Consider the following 24,666-nt stretch of genomic DNA (forward strand, 5'->3'; position numbering starts at 1 on the left):
CTGTAAGGTTTCAGAAGCAAAAACAAGTTTAAAAAAAACACAACAACAAAAAGCAGGTGACTTGCAGTGTATGGCAATAGCAAAAATGCAGAAGCATTCTCAGGAGCATTGAAATCAGAATGCTTTATTACCTGCTGTTAGGCTGAAAATAATGGAAGCATATTTTATTGTATATGAAGGTGCAGTAATGATATAGTAGGGACAGGACAGTGCATGTTTCTTGCATATGTCTGGAGAGCACTGCATTATGACTTCTTGATTAAGATTGGAAATTCATGAAWTCTACAAAATAGTCAAGATAGAACTATAGTCAGAAATCTAAGACATACGAGAAAGGTTTGCCAAATATTATTTCCTGTATTACTACAATCATAACTCCATTGTGTTTTAAGTGTGTCTCTTTTCTTTTTAAAATTACCAAAATTTTCAGACTTGTTGATATGTTTATTAAGATTCATGTGTAAATGTCTATTGAGTAGTATTTTCAGGGATCTTTAATGTGTACCCTGGCCTTACTGGACTTTCAAAACTTAAATCTGAACATAGAATTAGATTAATTCACTTTAAGCAAACAATCTTGACAGTGTTATGTTTGATTCTGAATGAATAAACTGGGTTGGCTCTGTATTAATCAAAGTACATACCCTCCACTGTGCTCAGGGAAGGCTTTCTCCATGTATTCTAAGGTTGGATTTTGCTGTCTGCCTCCTTGTGATAATTAAGAGGCTATAGTCAGTGTATCATGTTTTAGCATTGGGGGGGGGGGAAAGCATACTCCACTGATGAACATACATATTTGTGCAGTCCAGTTTCTACCTGCAGAATAAATTCCTCCTAAATCTTTACCTGTTACACATTTGTTTGCATCAAGTGTTTTTAAGTGTGAAATCTTAGGTTCAAGGCAGACTTTCAGAGAAGAAGTGTTCCAAGCTTCATTTAAGAATATTTCTTTCTCTAGATTTTTTGGCCATATATTTCTCATGGTTTCAGTAAAAGTTTTGTTTGACTCTGTCTGGTTACTCTAAGAAGCACTGTAGATTTGGTCACGAACTTGCAAGTTTTTTGCTTCTCTCCAAATACAGTCTGCCCAATAGGTCATCTTAGTATCAATTTGCTTTTAAAATTAATTGGATTTGAGAGGATTGACTTCATTCTAAATTTGTAATGAACTTAAACAAATTCATCRTAGTAATTAATTTTCACTAATGCCCTTAAAGCAGAATAAGCCAAACATGGATGGTGTTCACAGGCRTTCAGCTGGTTCTCAGCACGGAGTGAATCTTACTGCTGATGCTTATAATTTCACTGAAAGAAAGAAGACCGTTTCCAAAAGTTTAAGACTTTTATCCTCAAAGCTTTGCTATTATTTTTCAAAGAAAGYTAAAAGGAATTTTTCAATCACATTCAGAATTAATAGTGGCAAAGGTACAGTTTCAAGCAATAAAAAGGAAAGGAAGGGAACACATGTTCATCTTCAAATGCTCCGAGTAATTTTTTCTCAATCACTAGGATGTGGTTTTCATACTAATCAAAAAATGCTGCTTTTTTTTTTTTTTTTTTTTTTTTTTTTTTTTTTTTTTGAGACAGACATAAAGGCTTTTTGAATTAGAATTATGGGTTGGGTTTCTAAGGGCTTTTTGTTTTGCTTTGTTTCTGTTTCATTTTGCAGTAATGGAATTCATAAAGCATAATTAAATTGTAATGAACAATCAGATTTTGGAGCGTGGAAGCCTGTTTGCAGGTAGCACGTTCTGCTGCCCTGTAGAACTGCATGTTCTTTCAGATCATCAGAAAATTAATTCTAACTAACTCTAAACAAGCTCTGTGAAAGCCTGCAAAAATGAGCAGGGCTAGTGACCTTAATTCCTGATTTAAAAGAAGAAGGAGAAGAAGAAAAAAAATAATAATAAATAATAATAATAATAATAAAGCAGCACTTGGTTTATTCATCCTGTGGCTCATAGTTTTAATTGCATTTGTGGCCACCGACATTACTCTAAAGGCCATGTTTGGGTGAGAGGCCAATTCTTTTATTGGATCAGCTCCTATAGCTGGAAAGAAAATAGATATGCTTTTACGTATATGATTCCTCCTTTGGCCCTTTTCTGGAGAAACTGCGATTTGCTGATGAGTTTGTCCACTTTTTCCAACTGTATCAATTGCTCTAATAAAAGCTTCTATCTCACAGCTCTGCCTTTTAGAGGCCTTTAGTGCATAATGCCACAAAAGCTGTTTCATCAGCTGTTTTTACTGTTTCATTAACAGGCAGATACTTTTGTTTGCAAATAATGATCCATATGAAATAAAACGTGCACAGTGAAATGCTGTTGGCCACTCACTAATAAGTTACCCCATTGGTGGTCCATTGTGGGGAAATTTCCCTAAGAGGAAAATTGGCAGAGATTTCTTCCCTATATTCTCTTCTACAGCTTTCATGTAGAGATAGGAAGATTTTACTTGTGGGGTCTTAATGACCCTGGAGTTGTCTTTTTTTAGTGGGGAAAATAAATGGGGGGGGGTGGATGCAGTGGAAGAGGTTTCTTTGTGCATGTATGTAGTTGTTATGTTTTTAGAATATCACTTCTGAAATATGTTATCTAGTGATCTGATATGCACTTTTGTTAGTCCCTCTAGAAAGAGCTGACACTTGATAATTTTCTTCTAGGCATCTGCATTACTCAAGAAACAAGTTTGCTGAACTAGCCTCTCCAAAACTCACCTCATAGCAGAAAATGAGGGAACAAACTGAAATTCAAGGGAACTGAGTCTTTAGTTAGGTGAACAGTAGCAGTGTTCTATTGGGAAYTTAACTTCTCATTTATTTCCTTGATGCAATAGATATTGACTGTCCTAAAGAACAGAAATGAAAGGCTGCATTTCTGAAGAATTATTACCAGTTTCTTCCTTTTAACAGAAAATTATTTCCAATAACTACTATTGCACTGACATACTGGGAACTCCTGCTTTTCTAGGAAAAGAGGATCAGTAGCATATGCATCACAGAAGCCTTGGTTGCTCAATGCCACAGTGGAAGAGAATATCACATTTGAAAGCCCTTTCAATAAACAGAGGTGACAACTTTCAGAACTGTTATATGCTTTATTCCCCTTTTAACTAAATACTGGCTGTTGCATGGGCCTCAGTTCACATGTGGGTCCCCATCTGGCTGGGGTCATCTCACTGCAGTAACAAACATAAAACACCTACGTGAACATGACGGAAGGTTTGGCATTCTGCATGACCTTCTCTTTGCTCATGGTCTTTCCTGAAGGACACAAAGGACAAAGTTGGGTCTTGCTTGACACTGGGTGTAGAAGTGTTTTCATTTCCAAGGACTGTGCAGCATGCAGTGTTACCTTCTTACACCTAATTGCCTAGTTAAACTGTCTTATTAGAATGATCTCAGTGGTTTGGGAGTGGGGRTGTTTATTAAGATTTCAGTATTTGGTATATTGTGAAGGACTAATGTCTGTCATTTTATTCTGTATGAAAGCTGACAAAGTATTTTAAAAGATTTAAGTCATTGTTGGTATTCCATCTTCCTCCTCTCCTTAAAACAGATCAGTGCCTGTGTGTCCACATAGCATAAGTTAAATGCTGAACAATGGTAATATGCCTTGAAAGAACTTGTGCTCATTTCGTCTGTTTTTACCTATTAAATATTTTTAATTGGGAAGCTGACCTAAGATGCTGTCTTAGCTGAAATGGTATTTACTTGGCTGTGATTTAAAGAGATCCCATTAGAACAATTAGTGGCTAACAAATACGTTTTTCCACTGTGTGATTTTTCCAGCTGGTTAATCTTTGTTCCTCTGGAGGTAGGAAATGTGCTTCTTTAGCAGTATCTGTGTGGATTTTATATTACCTTTTTTGTTTCCGCAGGTACAAAGCAGTAATTGATGCTTGTTCCCTCCAGCCTGATATTGACATTCTCCCTCATRGAGACCAAACCCAGATTGGAGAGAGGGTTAGTAAACAGCTGCAGGCTTCTATTTTTGTTTTAAATGTATAGAGGGTTTTTATTATTATTTTGTTGTGTTCTTAAAATCTTACTGGTTATTTGGCAACAAAAGTAATCTTTGAGTTCAGTGTACTTTTGGGTCATTAGTCTGAAAGCTCATTGCTTGGTAAACATGGAAACACTGTGTTTTATGTGAGATGCAATGATTTAAATGTGCTGCTATCAGACTGTCTGACTAATTCTGTGGCCACTGTCACAAGTATCCTGGCATCACCATGCAAATTTTAGTTTTTCTAGGAGTAACATAAAAATAAATAATTCATAGATTTTAGAGCACTTTCACTTCAAAAATGGCAGATGTTTAATAAAAGCAAATTAAGCTTTATCGCATCTGGGAAAGTTAGGGAATAGCAATAAAAAACTGAAGTCACAATTTTGTTAACAGAATATTCTGACTTAAGCTGGCACTGCTGCAAGAACAARCCCAAGGATATATTTCTATACCTAATCTATTTGCTTCCCCTCCAYGCCAGCTCCCAGGCTAATATTAGGTGGATTATTTCCCAACCCACTTCATGGTGTAGCTGAACAAATGTTTTTGTGACGGAAGGAGGGAAGCAGAGTGGAATGAAAAAGTGGCAGGGAGAAGGTGAGATAGCCTCTTTTAACAGCAGTATTGGCTTATGAGAGCTTGAAGCATTTGTGAAACTGCAGTTTGACCATGGGAAGGATAAGTAACTTAGACCAGATTTGTAGCAAGACTAAGGACAGAAAATAGAAGTGCAATAGTAATCAGATAATGCTCACGTCAGTGTGGTCTGATAGGACATCTAACAATTACTGACTACAGTAACTGTAGTAGAAGTGTGGTATGCAATAGAGCTAATATGGTATGAGAGCCTTGCTGAAAAATTACGGATATTGAAAAAATAGGACAGAGTCAGGCTCTTACAGCTAACTCCTACTAGTTCAGGAATGCCTGCGTAGTGCAGGCCACCTACGCCATTAYGCCACCTACACCATTACGCCAACACAAACCATTAAACACATCCCATCCCTCTGGCATGAATGGCATGCAATTGCAGACAGAGCGCTCTAGCTTTTCTAACAATTAGTCTACAGTATTCCCAGCTGAATTTCAGACTCGTACTTTCAAAAAGTTTCTCTGGGTTTCTATGTCAAGAAAGTCTTTTCTATGTAATCCARACAATATTAATGTTCAATTTATGTTTTAGAGTTGTCTGATTTATTTATTTATTCCCCCTCCTCCCCTTGTTCATCTCCAGGGTATTAATCTGTCTGGAGGGCAGCGCCAACGTATCAGTGTAGCGAGAGCRCTTTACCAGCAGACAAATGTTGTGTTCCTGGTGAGTATGTGCTATTATGTTTATGCTGTGAAGAGAAGCATGGGATGTGAGCATTTAGAATATTTCATGAGTAACGCGCACACACACAACATCGGGCTTCATTGAGCTAAACCAAGTGTGCACTACTTAATTTATATCAATTGTTAGCTAGCTAGTAAGAAGCACTTTGTAAACACTGCAGATAGATATTAGGATACAATTTGAAATGCTAGTGCTTATCCTTTCTGTCTGTTGAAAATTCTTTTTGACCTTTGTACTTATTCTTAGTTGTTAGACATTTCATAGTCTCAGCAGTATTTCTGAAATTCCTAAGATATGTCAGGCAAAAAACTAATACTGTCCTGTGTCAAAGGTGTTCCCTTTCTGCAGCAAACTAAGCTGTCTCCCCACCCTGAACKGCTCTTTGCGTATCCTGCCTCAGCTTCAACAGATGTGCTACGGGAAAAGGAGTGAGATCAATCTCTCAAAACTTACTATATGGGAAAACAGATGCRTCCTACACACTCATGGCTAGGCTTGCTGGCTCTTCCAATTAAGACCTTCCTTAAGCTCAGTTCTCAAGGAGCTTTGAATCCAGCTGTTCATGCAGGCAGACATGGCAGTCACATGGAATTAGAAGAACTGTGCACATCAGAAGTCATCCTTGAAATTTAAATTACTGTGATTGACCGTTCCCCATAACCAGGCTTCATAATAATTATGTGCTTTGCTTCATGTATAGGGCATTTCCAGACACTGAGCAGAGAACAGGAAGCAGAGGGTGGTTGGGCCAGTGTAGCAAGGCACTAAAGCCAGTATTGGACCATAACTTGGTTTTTTTCTTTGTCACTTCATACCAATGCTTTTGTGCAGGACATACAATAATCTTCTAGTAGTAGCAACTTCTCATGTAGTTTGATAGTRTAAAAGCATCTACAGGTAAGTTTATTATTCCAGTTACTAATCTTTCAAAAATAATCTGGAATCCTATATGTTAATACTTGAAAAAATCCAGCTCTTTTGATACTAATATTGTAAGTATATGCTTATATACATTTTCTCACAGGAGTGTGCATCTCATATTCAGTAACCCTTCTTATTGCATAAACTTTTTGTGATCTTTGCAGATATGAAAAAAGTCATGTGRTAATTCATATTTCTTTCTTCTTTACATTCATTCAACACTTCTTTATTTGTTGCATGTCAGAGCAGTCCTGTAGCATGAACTGACTTATTCAGATGTTTGACAGTTGGTGCATAATACAATCATACATGGTGACTGCCTTTTAATAGTCCACCTAGCCTGACCCCACAATGCAGCAGCGTGTTCTCTGCAGTCATTTACAGTGCCTAGAAGTGCAGCATTGCACATGAGGTGGCTTTGCACCAATAAGGGGTTCGGAAGCATGTTTAGATCTGAGCCACATTAGAGGAGCACGTGAATGCAACGGTAAAGCTGACAGGTTCCAGCTCAGGGTTTTGTTTGCGTTGTTAGTGTGAGATTAAATTTCACACAAATTTTTGGACTAAATCTGTATCACAGTCTGAAGTTACTATGTTGCAAAAAGATTTGACAGTTTTAAGTCCTCYGTCTTATGGTATTCTGATTTCAGTGGTCATATTTACCTTACTGTTGATTTCAGATATTTTTATGCTTATATGTTTTTGTAGATACATGAAAGCAACCATACTAGTATATCTAATGCAGTAGCAATATAAGTTTTTGCAAAATTCAAGGAAATAACAGTTCAAGGGAATTTTCTAAAGCACTCAGGTTTTTTGTTTATTCATCTCTACTAAGTGCTGAGAAAACTAGTAGYGATGTCCCTCAGAAGAAGTAGAATTAAAGCAAACTAAACCTTCCATTTTCAGCAAATATCTAGATGAAAGAAAACACAAATTAATTTTTTTAAATCCTATTTTTAGCATAACATAATAATATCAAATATGAATACTAAGTAAATCTTACAGCTAGTATTAGTAGTACAAGCAGAAATAAGATATTTAAAATTCAATATAAACAGAATTAAGTAAACAAATTCTCAAAGAGATTATATGTAGTAGCTTATTCCTGAATCATTTGCATTTATTTTGTTAATTAAATAGGTTAAAGTGAATCTAGGCTGTAAAACAAACATTAATCAGGATCACCAAAGTGATCAATATTTCTCCTTTGATTCTTCATTAATAAAGTAGAGTTTTGTTTATGACAAAAAATAATCATGAGGGAAATATAAACATGSTCTTTGTCACTGTTGCTGGAGCAGTTTGTTATACATGCGCTAGATACACCTTGTAGCATTGTCTTGAGTCTAAATAGAAACCACATAGTGCACTTGGGTTAGGCTATGAAATGCATCCACCAAGAGAGGAAACCTCAGGAAATCACAGCATTTACACAGCTAATATTACTGTATGTCTGACTGCTCATTGCAAAATGGCAGTCCAGGCTTTATTGCTGTCTGATCTAAGAAAGCCATTCCACGGCACGCTTCTGATGATCTGCAGGTTGCCTGTAAGCTGACCTCTTTTCCTCATGATAGGATGATCCATTTTCTGCACTGGATATCCACCTAAGCGACCATCTCATGCAAGAAGGAATCCTGAAAATGCTACGGGAAGACAAGCGGACCATTGTGCTGGTAACCCATAAGCTGCAATACCTGCCCCATGCGGACTGGGTAAGAAAGCTCTGCCCACTTTTTCTGAGGAGGCAGGAAAATATCTTTTGCTACAAATGAGTTTCTCACTTCTTCTCTTTGTCAACTAGTAGTTTAGTGAGAAGAGACGTTGTTCTGATCTTTCAAAACTTACCAAGCGAGTTTGGGGTGCCATAGTTTGGGGTTTCCCATCTTAGGACAGCTAAATGTATCTGGGTTTTTTGTAGAACAGATACTTAATTATCTCTTGAAAGGAGACTACGTTTAAAATATGTTGAGTATCCAGAATCATTAATTACATTTTAAAATCKTGTTCATTTTTTTGATCTTAAAGCAACGAAACATTTATTTTTAACATTTATTTGTGATGTTACTAGGAACTTGTCTGTGCTGTCACAGGAAAAGGTGTTTTTATGGATACTGAAGTGCATGGAAATACAAAGCATTATCTCCTATTACTAAATGCAAAGAAATACTGTTTTATGCRTCAAGAACATTTTTGCCTTCTGTATGTTGGCAAAATATTAAGAAATGTATGTCAATCATTTGTTTTGTWAAGTTTCTCTTAAATCTTGTAGCTGGTAGACAAAATGAAGGTATGCTTTCCTGTAACAGTTTGCAAATGCTCAAGCTGAAGTAAGTCAGGTGTGATAAGGAGATTTTTTTTGTTTGAAATTTTTTAGTTCATTGGTTCACATTGGCCTCGTGCTTACTTCTATGATTATCTGGCTACATCATCACATGCCTTCTTGCCCACAGGGATTGATTACTGCAGTTACATATCCTAGCAGGGCTTCTCTGTCATCTGCAGCTTGTACAGACTATAGCAGCACAGTTATTCTCTRGCCCAAGCAATAATCATATTTCAACTGCTTTCTGTTCTTCATAATGACTTCCTTTGAAGTTGCAGACAGACATTGATCTTGTTCTAGTCGTGTTTGTGGTAGGAATCATTTATCCTTTACCTTGTGTTGTGTCCTTGTCGCTCAGCTGTGCACCTGTACCCTGAAAGATTACTACTGTTCTTGCACAGTTCTGATTTTGTTTTAAGTGTATCTGAGGATACAGGAATTTTCTGCTTCCATGCTTCCTTATCCTCCTTCTGAGGGTTATCTTAGCTTCCCTTTTTAAACATTGCCCGTTTTTAATGTACACAGCTTTGCCCTTTTTTTTAATGTACACAGCTATGACCTCGTATTATAATAATACCTTTCACTTTCTTTCCAAATGTCAGACCCATTTCTAGGTGTTTGTGTTTTATGAGATACTTTATGGGAATTATATTGTTTTTATTATCTTCTAATTGTGCTTCARTAATGTTTTATGACATGCTGTTCTGGTCCAAACAGCCTGCAGGACAGGAAGGAGCTGTATTAATTAAGTTTAATAATTATGTGTTAAGAAATGGTTCAMAGGTTCTTTTTTATTTTATTTTCTTCCCAAGCAAAGCTCTCATTAAACCTAAGTGAATTTTATAGGATGCAGTGCAGCAGAAATATATATTTTTATTTATTGAGAAATTTAAAGAAAAATATCATTGAAGTATATATGTTTTAACCCTCTAAACCTTCCTAGGAAAACCCTCAGAAGAATCTAGGGCTCAGTCCAATCAGAGGTTCTCTGAATGAAAGAAGATCTCTATTTGCTTTCCTTTCCCTGGTGCAAATTCTTAACAAAAWATGGAATATATTTCTTGTTTCTTCCATTTCTGAGTTCCCAGGGAATGAGAAAAATGAAGCTACCATTAACTATTTTCTGATGTTGTTGTGATTCACATGCCTCATTTTCCAATTCTCCTTGTCAGATCTAAAGTTAAGGTAGCTACATTATGCATATAGTGTGTTACATTGGTATAAACCTGGAAACTACACCCTTCAGGTTATATGTACTTTTTTTTTTTCCTTCCAATCTGTGTCCTCTATTTGTGGTTTTAAAAGCTTTAGGAATACAAATTCCCTAGCTTTTCSTTATCAGGTCGACAATATCAAGCAGATGGTGGAGCCAGCATGCTCACATCTAATTGCCTGAAGGGGGGTAAAACATGCTGTGCACAGTGTGTGGCTAAAAGCCTTTTCCTTTTAGGAAGGTAAGAGAACTCTAAAATCTTTTCTTGCTAGTGATTTGTATTTAGAAAGAGTAATGCACTTCCTGTCTGCTGAAGGGGACCTCATTCTTCTTGATTACTTAAAAGCAACCTTCCTTTCTGAAAGTGTGAAAAGCRGTTTTTGGTTTTGAAGCATCTTGAGTGAAAGGGATAGAGTCAAGAGATAACTGAATTTTTTTTAAGAGTCAGATTTGTTCTTAGAAATAATTCTTTATTTAGAAAGAGAAGAAAATTCTGCCCAGGTATCACATATTTTTAAAATAAGTAAAGGTACGTGACTGTGCCTCACCATTTGTGTTTCTAACTTTTTAGATAATTGCAATGAAAGATGGCTACATTCAAAGAGAAGGAACACTCAAGGACATTCAGAAGTCAGAGACTGAGCTCTTTGAACACTGGAAAACACTAATGAATCGACAAGATCAAGAGCTGGAGAAGGTTTTTGATGGGCAGGGAATCAACATTTGCAAAAAATGTGACAAAGTATTTTTAGATTGAAAACATTAGGAAGAACCAACATACTATGTTATTTCTAATTTAGTATGAATGCATTATTATTATTACTATTTATCATTATTATCTGTTCAAAGAAAATTCCTGCATCTGGACATCTCACATCTCACTATTTTTGCCTCTGACCARTTCTCATTAGTGAAGCCTTAAAATAATATTCTTGCCTAAGTGATACTAAATTGGGCCATTTTAATGGCAAAGAATTGGTATAAAGTGCAGTACTGTCTATTTGTGTGCCTGAATTTACTCATTGCATTGGGTAAAAGTTTTTTCAGGTGTATGTAACTATGTAGCAGGCTCTAAATCATTAACATAGTCTTGCTGTTTCATATTACTGAAGAGAAAATGAGAGATCAATCTTGTYGTTCTTATTAATTCAGGGATATCTGTTAAGACTCCAAGATTCTGAGACAGTTGAGATTAGTATCATGAAAGTGATGTGAATTACAYGATTTAAGTGGGAATTTTTACAGATAGAGTAAATCAATCATTTATGACTACCTGCTGTCTCATTTTTTTCCACTGATCTCCTGATTGGAAACAAATTTCGTTACAGCTAGTAATTTTTTGATTCATTCCTGAGTTAAAAACACATAATCTTTCCCATTTTTAGGAGACTATAATTGAAAGAAAAAGTGTTTTGGAAAGAACAAATCTCCGGAGGACTATGTACTCCCGTGAAGCTCTGCTGAAAGATGATGATGAAGATGAAGGTAAAAAGGCTTTTTGCGGCCCATTACCACTGCATTACTGTTTTACAGTTCAACTATACTAGAATTAATTAACATATTTCAGCCAGGCAGGAAAATTKTCATTCTTCAGGTGGGTTGTGATTCATAGGAGTGCTGCTTCCCTTTTGTTTACCTCTGAACTGCAATGATATCAAGCACTCAGAAGTCACAGCTTCCTCTAGACTTTCAAGTTCTTTAAAATATTTGAATGAGATTTAATAATGAGAGAATGGACGAATCAATTCTGAATAAGTTGTGCTGGGTGAGTCTTCAAGCTTAACAATAGCTTATCAGACTTGCTTATGGCTTCACCTGGGAAAAAATTGCAGTTATCAAGCCACTCTTTATATATTATAGAAACGTGGCTGAAGATATTGAATCACTCAGTGTTAAATTTTTTTATATCTTTTTAGCATGCCTAAGTATTACCTTTAGCAGGGTGTTAAATGCATGTCTGAGCAGGTAGTTTTACCTTAAAACTGCTCTTTCCCTGRTATAAGTCCTGTTTTATAACTGCCGCTTGCCAGTTCCTACGACAGGTGTGTAAGAGGAAATCAGGGCGGCTGTACTTTTTCCTTGCCCATAGCAGAAGAAGCAACAGAAAGYGATGATGAGGACAACCTCTCGTCAGTGCTACATCAGAGAGCCAAGATGCCCTGGAGAGCCTGTGGGAAGTACCTCAGCTCGGCGGGAATCCTCCTCTTGCCACTGCTGGTTCTGTCCCAGTTGTTGAAGCACACGGTGATGGTAGCCATCGATTACTGCCTGGCGCGCTGGACTTCTGATGCCATCGCAGGGAAGACGGAGCTAGAGCTGAGGAACTGCTCCGTGTGCAAGGTATGTGACCTCCCGCTCTCCAGCTCTTCCTCGTCAACCTCTGCTTGAAGATTTGTACACCATGTGCTCTATTCCTAGTAATAGAGCCACTCTGGGGAGGGGGGGTAGATTTGCAGGTTAATATGTTTTCGCGTGTACAATGCAATAAAGTAACAACTAGATTTTGTACGTTGTTGTTCTCATTTTGCTCTATTTCTTATCTTTTCATTATTTAGTTGATGCACCTAGACCTGGTCTAGCAATTTCACTGCAAGCAGGGCTTTCGGATTTTGCAGTATGTGGGAAACCCCAGTATTTATGATGAATATAACATTTTGATTGATTTTTGTGTGAATTCTGCATGTAACTGACCACAGTGTTACCTAGCAGGATACTCTGTATGTACAAAGCAATAGTGGAATGTTTTAGAACTGAATTTGTTTTATTTATGTGGATTTAGTAGCTAGAATTAATCCACATGAATAAGGATTTTACTTTTGATTTCACTAGAATCAGGCTTTAATCCCTAAAATATACTTTACTAATACTGGCTTTTAGTACAAAATTAATATTTTCAAATAAGAATTATTCTGTCCTGTTGCCTTTCAAAGAATAGAATCAATCAACAAAGCCATAATAAATGCTTTGAAGATTTTTTTTTYCCTCCAAATAGAACTATCATATCTAGGGATTTTTTTTTAATTTTTATAGTGTTTTGTGATTTWAAATTTCTAATTGTGCCTTATTTCCATTCATACACTGCCAACTCTGAAGGATAATTAACTGTTAATTATGATGGTCAAAAAACATTGGTGATTTAGTTTAAGGAGACTTTTCAGAAGGAAAGAAATAAATTATTCCTTGTATTTTTCAATCTTGTGTTTCGGTTTTACTACTAATTTTAAAATACAATTTACAATGAATAATTTTCTTTATTTCTTAGGATTTCAACCATTCTCCATATTCAAAAGTTTTCAGCATTCTCTGCTGTCTTGGGATTGTATTATGTCTTGTCACATCAATAGCAGTGGAATGGACTGGCTTAAAAGTCACCAAAAAGCTGCACTCTTCATTACTAAATAAGATTATTTTGGCACCAATGAGGTATTCCTTTGATTATAACACAAATTCTATATTGTAACCATTCTTTATTCCTTWTTTATAGACAATCTTCTAGGTACAATTTTTACTATGAAATGGCTGTGAATCACATTTAAGTCTTTATTGAAAATCACCAGCTATCAAACTAGTGGGAAATTTTTGAAAATGGTACTCAGGCTCCTTATGTTCTTGCACACCAGTTAAATGCCTCTCCTGTCTAACTGCAACTGTAGATTTACTTCCCATAATGTTTTATTTCTTTGCTGGTTTTTCTATTAAGGAGAAAACAATTATTGCACAGTTTATAAACAAAGAACATGCGTCATATTATTAATCACTGAAAATATTTACTGTCAGGCAGTGATAGTGCAGCCCAGGAAAGATAATGAGCTTAGCCAAGGATAGTYGCAGGTATCATTAGTGTACACTGGGGTTGCACGTGTATCAGTTAAGGCCTATACCGATGCATTAATAACTTTTGTTTCTAATGCTGTTGCATGGAAGAAAAATCACAGTTTGATTCACGCCTGCGACTGTTGCTGAACATTAAGAAAAATGCCTTCTTAGTTTTAAGTTACCTATGTTTGACCCAGTAAGCATGGAAAACCTTGGTTTTTTTAGAAAAAAATTTTTTTCAGAACAGAATTAGATATCAAGCTAAATGTAAGTTATAGAACAATTAACAATTACAAAGCAATAATGCAGTTTGTATTTTGCTTATGTTTATGTAAAGAAGAGGCCTTTTATTATATTATGCAAATAATTGTACTTAGTTTTGTGTTTCTGTTTCCAGAAAAATGAATATGATCATGCAACACTTGGGACTGAACTTTGCGTTCTTCATGAAGTTGAAGTGTCTTTTGCAAATCTGAAAGGATTTTTTTTTTTAATGCAGTTGTGTGATTTGCATAGCTTAGGCAGTAAAGGGAGTTGGGGAGGCGTTTGCTGTTGCTGGGTTACAGTCAAGATAGCCATTTTTTTTTTCTGGAATACAATAATTACAGGAAAAATGACAAACGAGGACTTTACCATGGTTGTCAGCTTATTCCCTTGAGTCTCTAACACAGACTCCAGCTTAAGGAAGATGGAAAAAAAAAAAAAAAAACATGTTTAAACTGTGCAAGTGTCAATGCTGTAATCTTTCTTATTCATTGTTTCATTTCAGATTTTTTGAAACTACACCTCTGGGTAGTATATTGAACAGATTTTCAGCTGACTGCAACACTATTGACCAGGTACTGAATAAACATATGAAGCTCCAAAGATACCGTATTTTTCCATGTCTGAAAGACTGAATTATCATTTATTCTCTGATTTATGTGCAGTTTAATGATGATCTATAATTGTGAATATTATATCTATTTGGATTATGACTTGCTAGGTTCAGAATGAATTCCTTATCTTTAAATTCACATTGAAAAATTGCTTGTTTGATTAAGATGTTGTGCAACTGTAGAGAGCTTTGTCTATTTTTTTCCTTCTTTTATAGAAAAGGAAAGAAAAAGTAGATCAACAGCAATATGCCTAAATTAAGGGTGTTCACACCAAATCAGAAAGTGGGTAAACACACTCATGTGACATCTGTGAGAAATGGGCAAATGCTATTGCTCAAAACAAACTACTGAAATTCAAATTATCAGTATTTACCCTAGACTACATTGCTGGTACCTAGGATAGATATGAACACTGGAATTATCTTATTGCGTCCTGTCTGTAATCACCCGACCTGAGGTGCTCCACCGTGCAGACATAGGGCTCCCATGTCGAAATCCCTTCTCACTTTCCCAAAACATAGCAGTCAATTCTAAAGCAGACCTACATGTTGAGCGTTTCACGTTCTCATAATATTTTTCCTCATGTGAACCAAAGAAAGGAGCAGGAAATAATGCTGGTTTTAACTTGATATATTATGTATTTATTTCTCTGATTCTGTGTGCTTATTCCTCTTTATTTTATCTGTCCAGCACATTCCTGCTACCCTGGAGTGCTTGAGTCGCTCCACCCTGCTGTGYGTATCTGCTCTTGCTGTCATTTCATATGTCACACCGATGTTTCTCATTGCGCTGGTTCCCCTCGCAATCACGTGTTACTTCATACAGAAATACTTCCGAGTCGCATCACGGTAAGAGCGTAGACCAGTATCATTCTGGCAATTGAAACATTCTCTGCAATGCATGATGCAGTGCTAGGATTGTATTGTTTAAATTCAGCTGTCAAAACCATGGCCCTGCCTGAAACCGAGTCAAATCCCCTTGAGTGAAAATGTAGCATTTTACAACGGTGTTGTCTGCAGCTCTTCAGGCAGAACTTCTGGGAGTCATCAGCAAGGTTTCTATCCTTGATCAAAGTTTTCTAGAGTTCACAAGATACAAAGTAACAACCTGATCCTGTCCTCCCAAAGGGCTGCATGCTGGGCACATCCAAGAAACGTGGTAACAGGACAGAACAGAAACCTGGTGTCCACCCATCAGAGTAGAGATGGAAAGCTATGGAGACTAGGGAGAAGCCCCGGAATGGAGTATATATAACCAGTGGTAGCCTTGCTGCCCATTAAGGCTCCAGCATGCAGTAACATACTYGGTTGTTATGGATGCCTTTTAGTTTTTAACAATTTGAAAAATTTTAGTCACATCTGTGACTTTCTTCTTCTAGAGTCATGCAGCTTCTCTTCCAGTCATGCTCAAGAAAAGAAGCACTGGCAGCAATGCTCTGAGTTTGTCCCTTCATAGGGACATGTTTTGGCACAGTCTTTGCAACCAGTTCTACTTCCTGCTGGAACGAGCTGAGACTAAATAGAATTTCACCCCAGATACGCTTCCCCTGGTCTCATGGTTAAACATGAAAGGGTGCATTAGGAAGAGTGTTGCCAGCAGGTCGAGAGMGGTGATCCTGCCCCTCTCCTCAGCCCTGGGGAGGCCTCATCTCGAGTACTGTGTCCAGTTCTGGGCTCCCCAGTACAAGAGAGACATGGAGCTACTGGAAAGAGTCCAGCGTAGGGCTACGAGGATGGTCAGAGGGCTGGAGCATCTGCCCTGTGAGGAACAGCTGCGAGAGCTGGGCCTGTTTAGCCTGGAGAAGAGGAGACTGAGGGGGGATCTTATCAATGTGTACAAGTACCTGAAGGGAGGGTGTCAAGGGGAGGGGGACAAACTCTTTTCAGCTGTCCCATGTGACAGGACAAGAGACAATGGGCAGAAACTGAAGCACAGGAAGTTCCACCTGAATGTGAGGAGGAATTTCTTCCCTGTGAGAGTAATGGAGCMCTGGCACAGGTTGCCCAGAGAGGTTGTGGAGCCTCCTTCTCTGGAGATATTCAGGGCCTGCCTGGATGCACCCCTGTCTACCATGCTCTAGGTGACCCTGCTTGAGCAGGAGGTTGGACTAGATGATCTCCAGAGGTCCCTTCCAACGTTACTGATTCTATGATTCTATGAAAGCAGGAAGTAAGACCTAATGATCTGTACACACTCTCACTTAACTCCAGTGAATACATGGGCTATAGGTAGCTCAGTACGAAGTTGTACTGTCATGTGGGGATGGAGAGGGGACAGAGAAGAAGTTATATTTTGCCTTCTCTTTGGCTGGTGCTCTTATTTACAATATCCCAATGCATTTGTATTCTGCTTAGAGCCTGAATGGCATTTAAATGAATAAACAATTCAATATAAGAAATGGGAACACAGGAGAAAAGAAGATAAAGTCCAWTCAGAGCTCCCATACTCTGTGTACTCAAATTTAAAGAGAAAAGTCCTGCTCAGAATCTCCTTCTTTCCCTGCTCAGACACCTGCAGGACTGCCTTGCAACCCATCTGAAGTTCTGTCTTTTATGCCTTACATATGTATCTGTTGTGCTAATGTTCCCTTTCGATCCTGGGGTCTCTTTCAGGAGAATAAYTGCACAGCAAAACTGTGTTTTTTGTTTTTTGTTTTTTTCATACTTTTCTCCAGGGACCTGCAGCAGCTGGATGACAGCACTCAGCTACCGTTGCTTTCCCATTTTTCAGAGACTGTTGAAGGCCTAACCACCATCCGAGCTTTCAGGTAGAGTTTTAAGAAAATATATTATCTCACTTCTGAATATGTGTATCTCTGATTCTGTTCTAAAAGTCTGTAGATATAAGTAATAACCAATTGGATCAGCTGGAAAGTCTGGGTCCCCAGAGTACTGGTAAGGAAATCTCCTAGCTATTAAAGAACTTTAACCAAGAATTTTGTTGTGTGAAAGAGTTACTATAGAAAATCAAGCTAATGTGTGTCAGCTGCGCTTCAGTAACTCTCCTCCTTCTCCCACAGCAAATGTGATTTAAGAAACTAAATTAGATTGCAATTATTGCAGTGTGCAGTATGGCAGAATATGCACTTGGATGGTTTCCATAGAATAACTAATACACAGTAGCTTGTTATGCCACAGAAATTTGCGTATAAGTTGATGTCCTGGTAAGATAGGCTGCTTGCTAGTTACTTCAGAGGATATAATTGCACGTAAAGTTATTTATCAGGTTGCTAGCTGAAAATGTGCTTGTTTATGCAGGTTTTGAAAATATGCAGCTTGAAGACATTCTTTCATCACCTGTTTTGAKCTATTATTCTGTCTACATAAGTGCTCAGGACAGCCCAGGAATACCAGATAACATGCCTGGGTTGTATAAAAGTGCAACTGCCRTTTCTCTAACACATGTAGAGGTACCAGTAGTACTGCTGCTGAGCTTACGAGCTGCCTTCCCTACACTAGTGCTATTCTTGTCTTTCCTTGGTGGTCCCAAATGTGGTCAACTGTCTTCCACACCCATCTCATCTAGATGTCTCCACATTAGCGATTTAAATATTACTGTTGGCATTCCACCATGGAAACAGAAGTCCTTATTCTTATACAACCTCAAACTATCATTGTAATTTTATAACAGTAGTAATGTACAAAGTTATAGGGCTACACAATTATTTACTTTAAAGTTTGTTCTGTATTTTTAGAGTGGGGGGGRAAAAAAAGATGAAAAGGATAGCCTGTATTTAATGATACCAGTATGTAAACTATTCTAAATAGATGAAAGAACAACTAGTTTAATATTTTCTATTTGACTGAAAATAGCTTCCTAAAGAGTGGTAGAACAGCATATTTTTTTCCATTATTAATTACTGTTATTGGATATTTAATTTTCTTCAGCACCAACAGTGTTCTGTAGTTTGTGGGCATGTCTGTGTTCACTTTAGGGAAATTCAATTTCTCTCTTGATCATTGCTTTTCTCATTTACCCATATTATCTTGTATTTTATTAGTGCTGTGTATTTTCAGGTGTTACTACAATAAATAATACTTAATGTCATCTAGCTGTTATTTTCAGTCATGAAGCATTCCCACTTGATTCCCTTTGTCACCTTGAAATGACTTCCCTGTCAAACGATCGTATTTGCTGCCTCATTTTTTTTACGTCCTGCACTAACTCACGAGTCTCTGACCCAAGTGAAATGCTCTCCATGAGTTCTGTATTCCATCTGCCTGCCAGCCTCCCGCATCAGCTGGCAACATAGCTATTTTTAGGACTGTGCAGCTTCCCAGCTGCCTAACATGMGGCAGGAGTGGAGTTTAGACTTGCTAGCTTGGGCATTCCTAAAAATAACACTAATTCAGGAATCCAGTCACATAGTTAGGAGGTATCAGTTGTTCCTGGAGTGTCCTTACTCTCGKTAACTCTCTGTCCTGCACTTGCTCAGAATGCCTAGGGAAAGAAACGTACAAGAAATCCAGGGGGTCATTCAGAAAGACAGCTACTGTTGCAGCTATAAATACATCTTCAGCAGAAGTCCTGGGCTGATTTATAGTTYGCAGGTGTTGTCTGGTGCTTCAGACAGCATTGGTGCTACTTAATCAATAAAAAGTAAATATAAAGGTTTCTGCAAGGACGGAGCTGTATTCTGAGAAGCATGGTAATTTGGGGACACTTTCTGAAGAGAAATCACGATTTCTGCAGTATGGCACCAACAGCGTTAACTTTGTCTGCATCCCTCTCCCACATATATGTGCGTGACTGACTCAGGATGTATACCTCATGCCTTCTAAGGCGTATCTGCCTCACACAACAGGATGCCTCACAGGATGGAGATACCAGCGTTGAATACGATGTAATTAGTTGTAGAAGCAGTWCAGCCATCTCTGTGCAGTATGGTGCCTCGCRCAATCAGTCCTGGGGAAAGACAGGGCTTACATGCAGAGCTTTGGCGCTGCRTGGTGGTAGTGCTCGCTTTCAGGGATGACCCTTCTAGGCTATGCAAATGCAGCAGCACGCTCGGAGCCAGCCCAGGGCTTTAGGAACTAGTCTCCATTGCATATGGTACATGTGCCTATCATGAGTAAGTTGTGAACAGCTGAAATATTTCCACAGATTGCACTTGGGCACTTTTTTCTTTTTCTCAAATACATAAATGATTTATGTAGAGTAAAACTTTATTATACTGTATTCAAAAGGAGGATAAAGATACTTTGTATTGGACAAATTCTAAAGCTTCTCTAAACCATATACTTAGTACTACTTAAACAAAACATTGCCATATCTTTCTCTTATATCAGTGTAAGGAGAGCTGTGTTTTATAAAGAAGTAGTAGTTGTTGCAACCATAAATGTGCTGTGGAAGAAAGGCAGATTTTATAGGGAGAGATGATATATTTTGTTGGAATTGCTAATGCAGTGGGGGGAGGGGAGGGAAACAGCCAAATTTTGGGTGCATAAACCACATCTTCAGGCCCTCAAGCTTCTGTTACTACCCTGAAAAAGGCTATTGTGCCAACCTTCTCCTTTAATATTAAACATTGTTACTGATCCACTTTATTGTTAACAACACAGTTTATAGCTATCCAAATAAACGCGCCCAGCTAAAAGGGGTGAGTGGCTGACTTGTATGCTTGCCAAGATCCCAGTCTAGGTGTAGTGGGGGGGGTCATCTTCCATAGCCACTGAACTCATTGCCGAGTTCATTCATGCAGCTATTTCTAGTCACGAGTGCAAGTGAGWGCAGATCTACTATAATAAACTTGAAACAGACCTATTGCCATTAACCTTATTTTATATTCTGTAGCTAGTTTATTTGTGGAAAGAAAACAATTTTTTAAAGCCTGTTGTTTTTGTTGAACCAGGTGTTTAGACTTTTCAATATGTTTTCTAAAATGTTCCATTTGTTTAGTGATAAGGACAAACAAATATTTAATTAACAGCTGGAGCTACCATGCCCAGAGGTACTTTGTGTTTATGCTTTATAGGTGACTACAGTTTCTAAGTACTGCAATAATATAAATTTAAAGGCTTTAGTTATATGATAAAGTGAGAAGAACCATATTCTGCAGTATTGATACTTCTTTTCACAAATATGTGCTTTATTTCTTGGTCACACACATTTTTAAATTTGTTTCAGTTTCAGATTTCTCTCTCTCACAGTTACCATGTAATAATTTATGTTTAGAAAAGGCCCCATAAATCCCATATGGAATTTCATCAATGCAGTAGCATCAATTTACTCCTGTACTTACTTTACAAGTAGAGTTTTCATGTGTCTAAAACAAATCTATGGATGATGCCACCCTGAACAATTGGCATGGCGATTTAGACCCTGTGTTTGAGTTCCTCAGGAGCTCACGGCTCCTAAATTAATTTTTACTTTTTATTTCTCCAATACCCCAAGGCTTTTTTTTCCCCCTCTTTAGGTACGAAGCCAAATTTCGACAAAAGCTTCTCGAATACACAGATTCCAACAACATTGCTTCCCTTTTCCTTACAGCTGCCAATCGCTGGCTGGAAGTCCGCATGGCAAGTACATTATTTTTGAGTATACACAAAGAATTGACTTGACTTTATTCCAAACAAACTGATGAGATATCCAAGAGTTATCTAGCTTCATCTGTGATTTGAGGCTGCACTTTTCCCAGATATATATATAWAAAAATCTGTAATGAAAATGCATCCAAGCTGTCCTGCTTATGGAAATTGAATCAAGTATGAATTTTCCTCATTGCCTGCAGCTGTTTCTCCAGGACAAGAATAGCTTTTACATCGCGTTGACTTTTTTATGTGTAGAAGAGTGACCAGAGAGTTGGTCAAGCCATACAGCCAGCCAGGGTACCTTTATGGAGCTGTGTTTGTCAGTGTCAGCAGGCTTCTTGTGGCTCTCCCAGGAACACTTCAGCATGTTGGAAGCTGCCTTAATAGGCTAAGGAGAAAGATGTAGACAGGTTTCTGTCTGTTTTGGGTCAGCTAAAGAATGCCAAAGAGATTCAGGTATTCTTTTCCTTAGATTGCTCAGTGAAGCTGTCTGGCACAAGAAATTATTTATTAAAAAATATTATTTGAGAAGTAATTCAAGGAGCTTTTATGTTATGGATGATGATCTTTTTATCAGACTTTGTAAGGTACAGGTATAGTACTGCTGCTGTGGTAACATGGGCTCCTTTTATATGTGCTAAGGGATATCTCAACTCATATTTCATGGTACTTCATAGCTCCATTTTGGACTCTGTGGTAAGCAGTACCTTTTGCTACTTCCAGTATTGAGTATGACTTAAATAAAACTTCATTATGCTCTCATATTTTCACTCCTGGAGCATCTAAAGTCCCTAGTTTTGATCAATGCCCATAGCACTAAACACGGTACAAACGTAGAGAGACTTCCATGCTACAGAGTTAATTTTCTAGTCCATTATATAATTTTACTTAAAGCCTTTCTGTGGGAAGTTGAATCACTTTAATGATTTAAATTAACACAACAAAAACTCACCTAAGGCAGATATGCTCCAACTAGTACATACATGCTGTGCTAGAGTAGCTTGTTCGAACAGATGCAGAGGATAAGCACCCAGTACCGATTGCTGTGCCTCCCATTAACAGCCACCAGCCATGGCCCCGCTCACAAAGAGGACCACATGAGCATTTCCCTAACCTACTTCAGGTAACAGCAGCTGAGTTGTTCCAGCCATCTCTATTAAATGCTCAAGATACCTGTACTGACTTTTCCAAAGAGTATTAGGAGTTTTTGTGCAATTCCTTCTATGTACAGTAATGTTGCCAAACAGTACAGCCATGCTAAAGATAGTAAGAATGGATTCCCAGACAGGGTCAGTATATAGTTATGGTGTATTTTCTGTCTGTATTTCACGCTGCAAAGGGTTTGTTATTCAGTATATGAAGTTACTGAGAGCATTTTCACCATTATAGATTTATAGTGATGGAGTTTATTCATGTTCCTTCAGGAGTACATTGGAGCATGTGTGGTACTCATAGCTGCTGTCACTTCTATTACCAGTTGCCTGTATAATAAACTCTCCTCAGGACTTGTAGGCTTGGGACTAACCTATGCTCTTATGGTAAGAATCTGGGACCCTTTTTGTCTCTCCCAAATGTTTGTTTGTAATTCTTCAGGGCACAAAGATGAACAGGAAGATCGAAGGTGTCCATACGTCTATAGTGGGTACTGTAATGTCACTGAAACTACATTAACTTCAGTTCACATTAAATGGTTGACATATTTGTGTGTATGCTTTTTTCAGTTTTTAGATAAAATATACATTGAAATAATTGTTCAAATATGTCAACAAAATATGGAAAAGTTTCATTGTGAAGAATAATTTTGTTTCAGTGCATCAATTGTAATTATGCCCCAGTATATCATTCTCAATTGTCAAGTCTTTTTAATTGCCAAGATTATTTCTTTTCATCTATCTGTCTTTAATGTTTCCTTCCTTCTTTCATTTTGGTAGAGAACTCCATAGTACCAAAGTGTCTGTGCACTGCAGTTAGGAAATTTGACTTGAAGTTGTCACTGTCACCCTGTTGATATGTAGCATACACTTCTTCACAACTTCAGCTTACTAAGGCTGAACAAGTGTTGCTGTGAAGGAATATAAACTGCATGCTCGTCAAATGATGCTATGATATTTCTCCATTTTGTGTGTGTGTGTGTGTGTGTCAGCTGATAACAATTTATTTAGCAGTTTATTTGCTTTACTTCAGGTATCTAACTATCTGAACTGGATGGTTCGTAACCTGGCTGACATGGAGATCCAACTGGGTGCAGTGAAAAGAATCAATGGCCTTCTCAAAACAGAAGCTGAAAATTATGAAGGGCTCCTTTGTGAGTGCAGTATTGTGCAGCATGCAGAAAGAGCTTGCTGAAAGTTTAATGATTTTCACAGTGTATGACCATGAATAACTTATTAAATCACTTAACAAGTTGATGAATTTATCATGAAAGAGTTGTGGTTTTTGTTTGTTTGTTATTTTTTCCTCCTCTCCCCCTGTGCTCTGTGCTCCTGGTACAGCTCCCTCACAGATTCCCCAGAACTGGCCAGACAGAGGTGAGATCCAAATCCAGAATCTCAGTGTTCGTTATGACAGCAACTTAAAGCCAGTCCTGAGGCATGTCAATGCTCACATCTCTCCAGGACAAAAGGTAAAGAACTGCAGTAATTTTGAGCAGCTCTGTTCAGACTAGCACATCATAGAAACAGCATACTTGCAAAAAAAAAAAAAAAAAAAAAAAAAAAAAAAAAAAAACAAACGATGATACGTTTTAATGACTGAACTCCACAGATTTTTTCCTGTAAAAAGTTATTTAATTAATGTAGTGCACTGGAAAGGAGTTTGTGGGGGGTTTTACATTTTAGTTTGATGTCCTTAGGAGTATGTTACAGTGATAAGTTAGAACTACACCTTGCTACTCAGTATCCCAGTGCCCTGCTGTGAGCGCACAGTGCCAAAATTGATGGTGGCCCCTTCCTGTGCTAGACCTACTACCATCATTCTCATGTGGCTGTCCTGTCCTTACTCCTGTCATTGTTCTGTTCTTTGCATCTCTCCTCTTTCAGGTGTCTTTCTTCTCCATAGTSCCAACTGTGTCCTTCCTGCTCAACACCACCACCTTAGGGTCCTAAGCTTTTTGCCTGCAGMACTGGCCAGCCCTCCATCTGCTCCTCTGTGTTACTCTCCTATTGTTCCTCTACTGGCTTTGATTTAACCCTAAATGTCTCAGTCCCCTAAAGACAAAGGGTGAACTTAGGAACTCTGTTATAGCAAGTTCAGTTCAACTGACCTGGCAGGAGGACACGAGGATCAGCTCCTCCACCCACTCCTCTCATGTGTCAAGTTATAGGCATTGTCCTTTTCTACTCAGTTGATGTTCATCTGCTTTCTGTGTCACAGATTGGAATCTGCGGTCGAACAGGCAGTGGCAAATCTTCCTTCTCTCTTGCCTTTTTCAGAATGGTTGACACTTTTGAGGGTAAGATCACACTTTTCTATTGGTCAAGCTTAGGTCCTGAAGATATTTTGATGCTCCTTTCTCTATAGCAGCAGCAGCTTTGAAGTGCAGTTACTGAATCTGTGAGATACTCTCTCCAGCCTTGCTTAAATACAGTATCATTTGTTSTCTAGCAGTTATGCCCTTGATAATTTGGATCA

General features: G+C 37.9%; 1 protein-coding gene across 1 annotated transcript in view; it reads left to right on the plus strand.

The window, feature by feature from the left end:
- The window catches only part of ABCC8 (ATP binding cassette subfamily C member 8), an 89,881-nt gene that overhangs the window by 57,121 nt on the left and 8,094 nt on the right, over window positions 1-24,666 (plus strand). Inside the window, exons 19-34 of the mRNA XM_085317082.1 lie at window positions 2,973-3,071; window positions 3,883-3,967; window positions 5,248-5,328; window positions 7,851-7,988; window positions 10,384-10,509; window positions 11,198-11,297; window positions 11,902-12,152; window positions 13,075-13,235; window positions 14,398-14,467; window positions 15,197-15,354; window positions 17,181-17,273; window positions 20,922-21,024; window positions 22,461-22,574; window positions 23,221-23,341; window positions 23,529-23,659; window positions 24,409-24,487. Coding sequence (XP_085173208.1) covers window positions 2,973-3,071; window positions 3,883-3,967; window positions 5,248-5,328; window positions 7,851-7,988; window positions 10,384-10,509; window positions 11,198-11,297; window positions 11,902-12,152; window positions 13,075-13,235; window positions 14,398-14,467; window positions 15,197-15,354; window positions 17,181-17,273; window positions 20,922-21,024; window positions 22,461-22,574; window positions 23,221-23,341; window positions 23,529-23,659; window positions 24,409-24,487 — 1,910 coding nt within the window. The remainder of the gene's footprint in view (window positions 1-2,972; window positions 3,072-3,882; window positions 3,968-5,247; window positions 5,329-7,850; window positions 7,989-10,383; window positions 10,510-11,197; window positions 11,298-11,901; window positions 12,153-13,074; window positions 13,236-14,397; window positions 14,468-15,196; window positions 15,355-17,180; window positions 17,274-20,921; window positions 21,025-22,460; window positions 22,575-23,220; window positions 23,342-23,528; window positions 23,660-24,408; window positions 24,488-24,666) is intronic.

The sequence above is a fragment of the Rhea americana genome, unplaced genomic scaffold, assembly GCF_003343005.1.
Source record: "Rhea americana isolate MKP2758 unplaced genomic scaffold, rheAme1 scaffold_49, whole genome shotgun sequence".
NCBI classification, from domain to species: Eukaryota; Metazoa; Chordata; class Aves; order Rheiformes; family Rheidae; genus Rhea; species Rhea americana.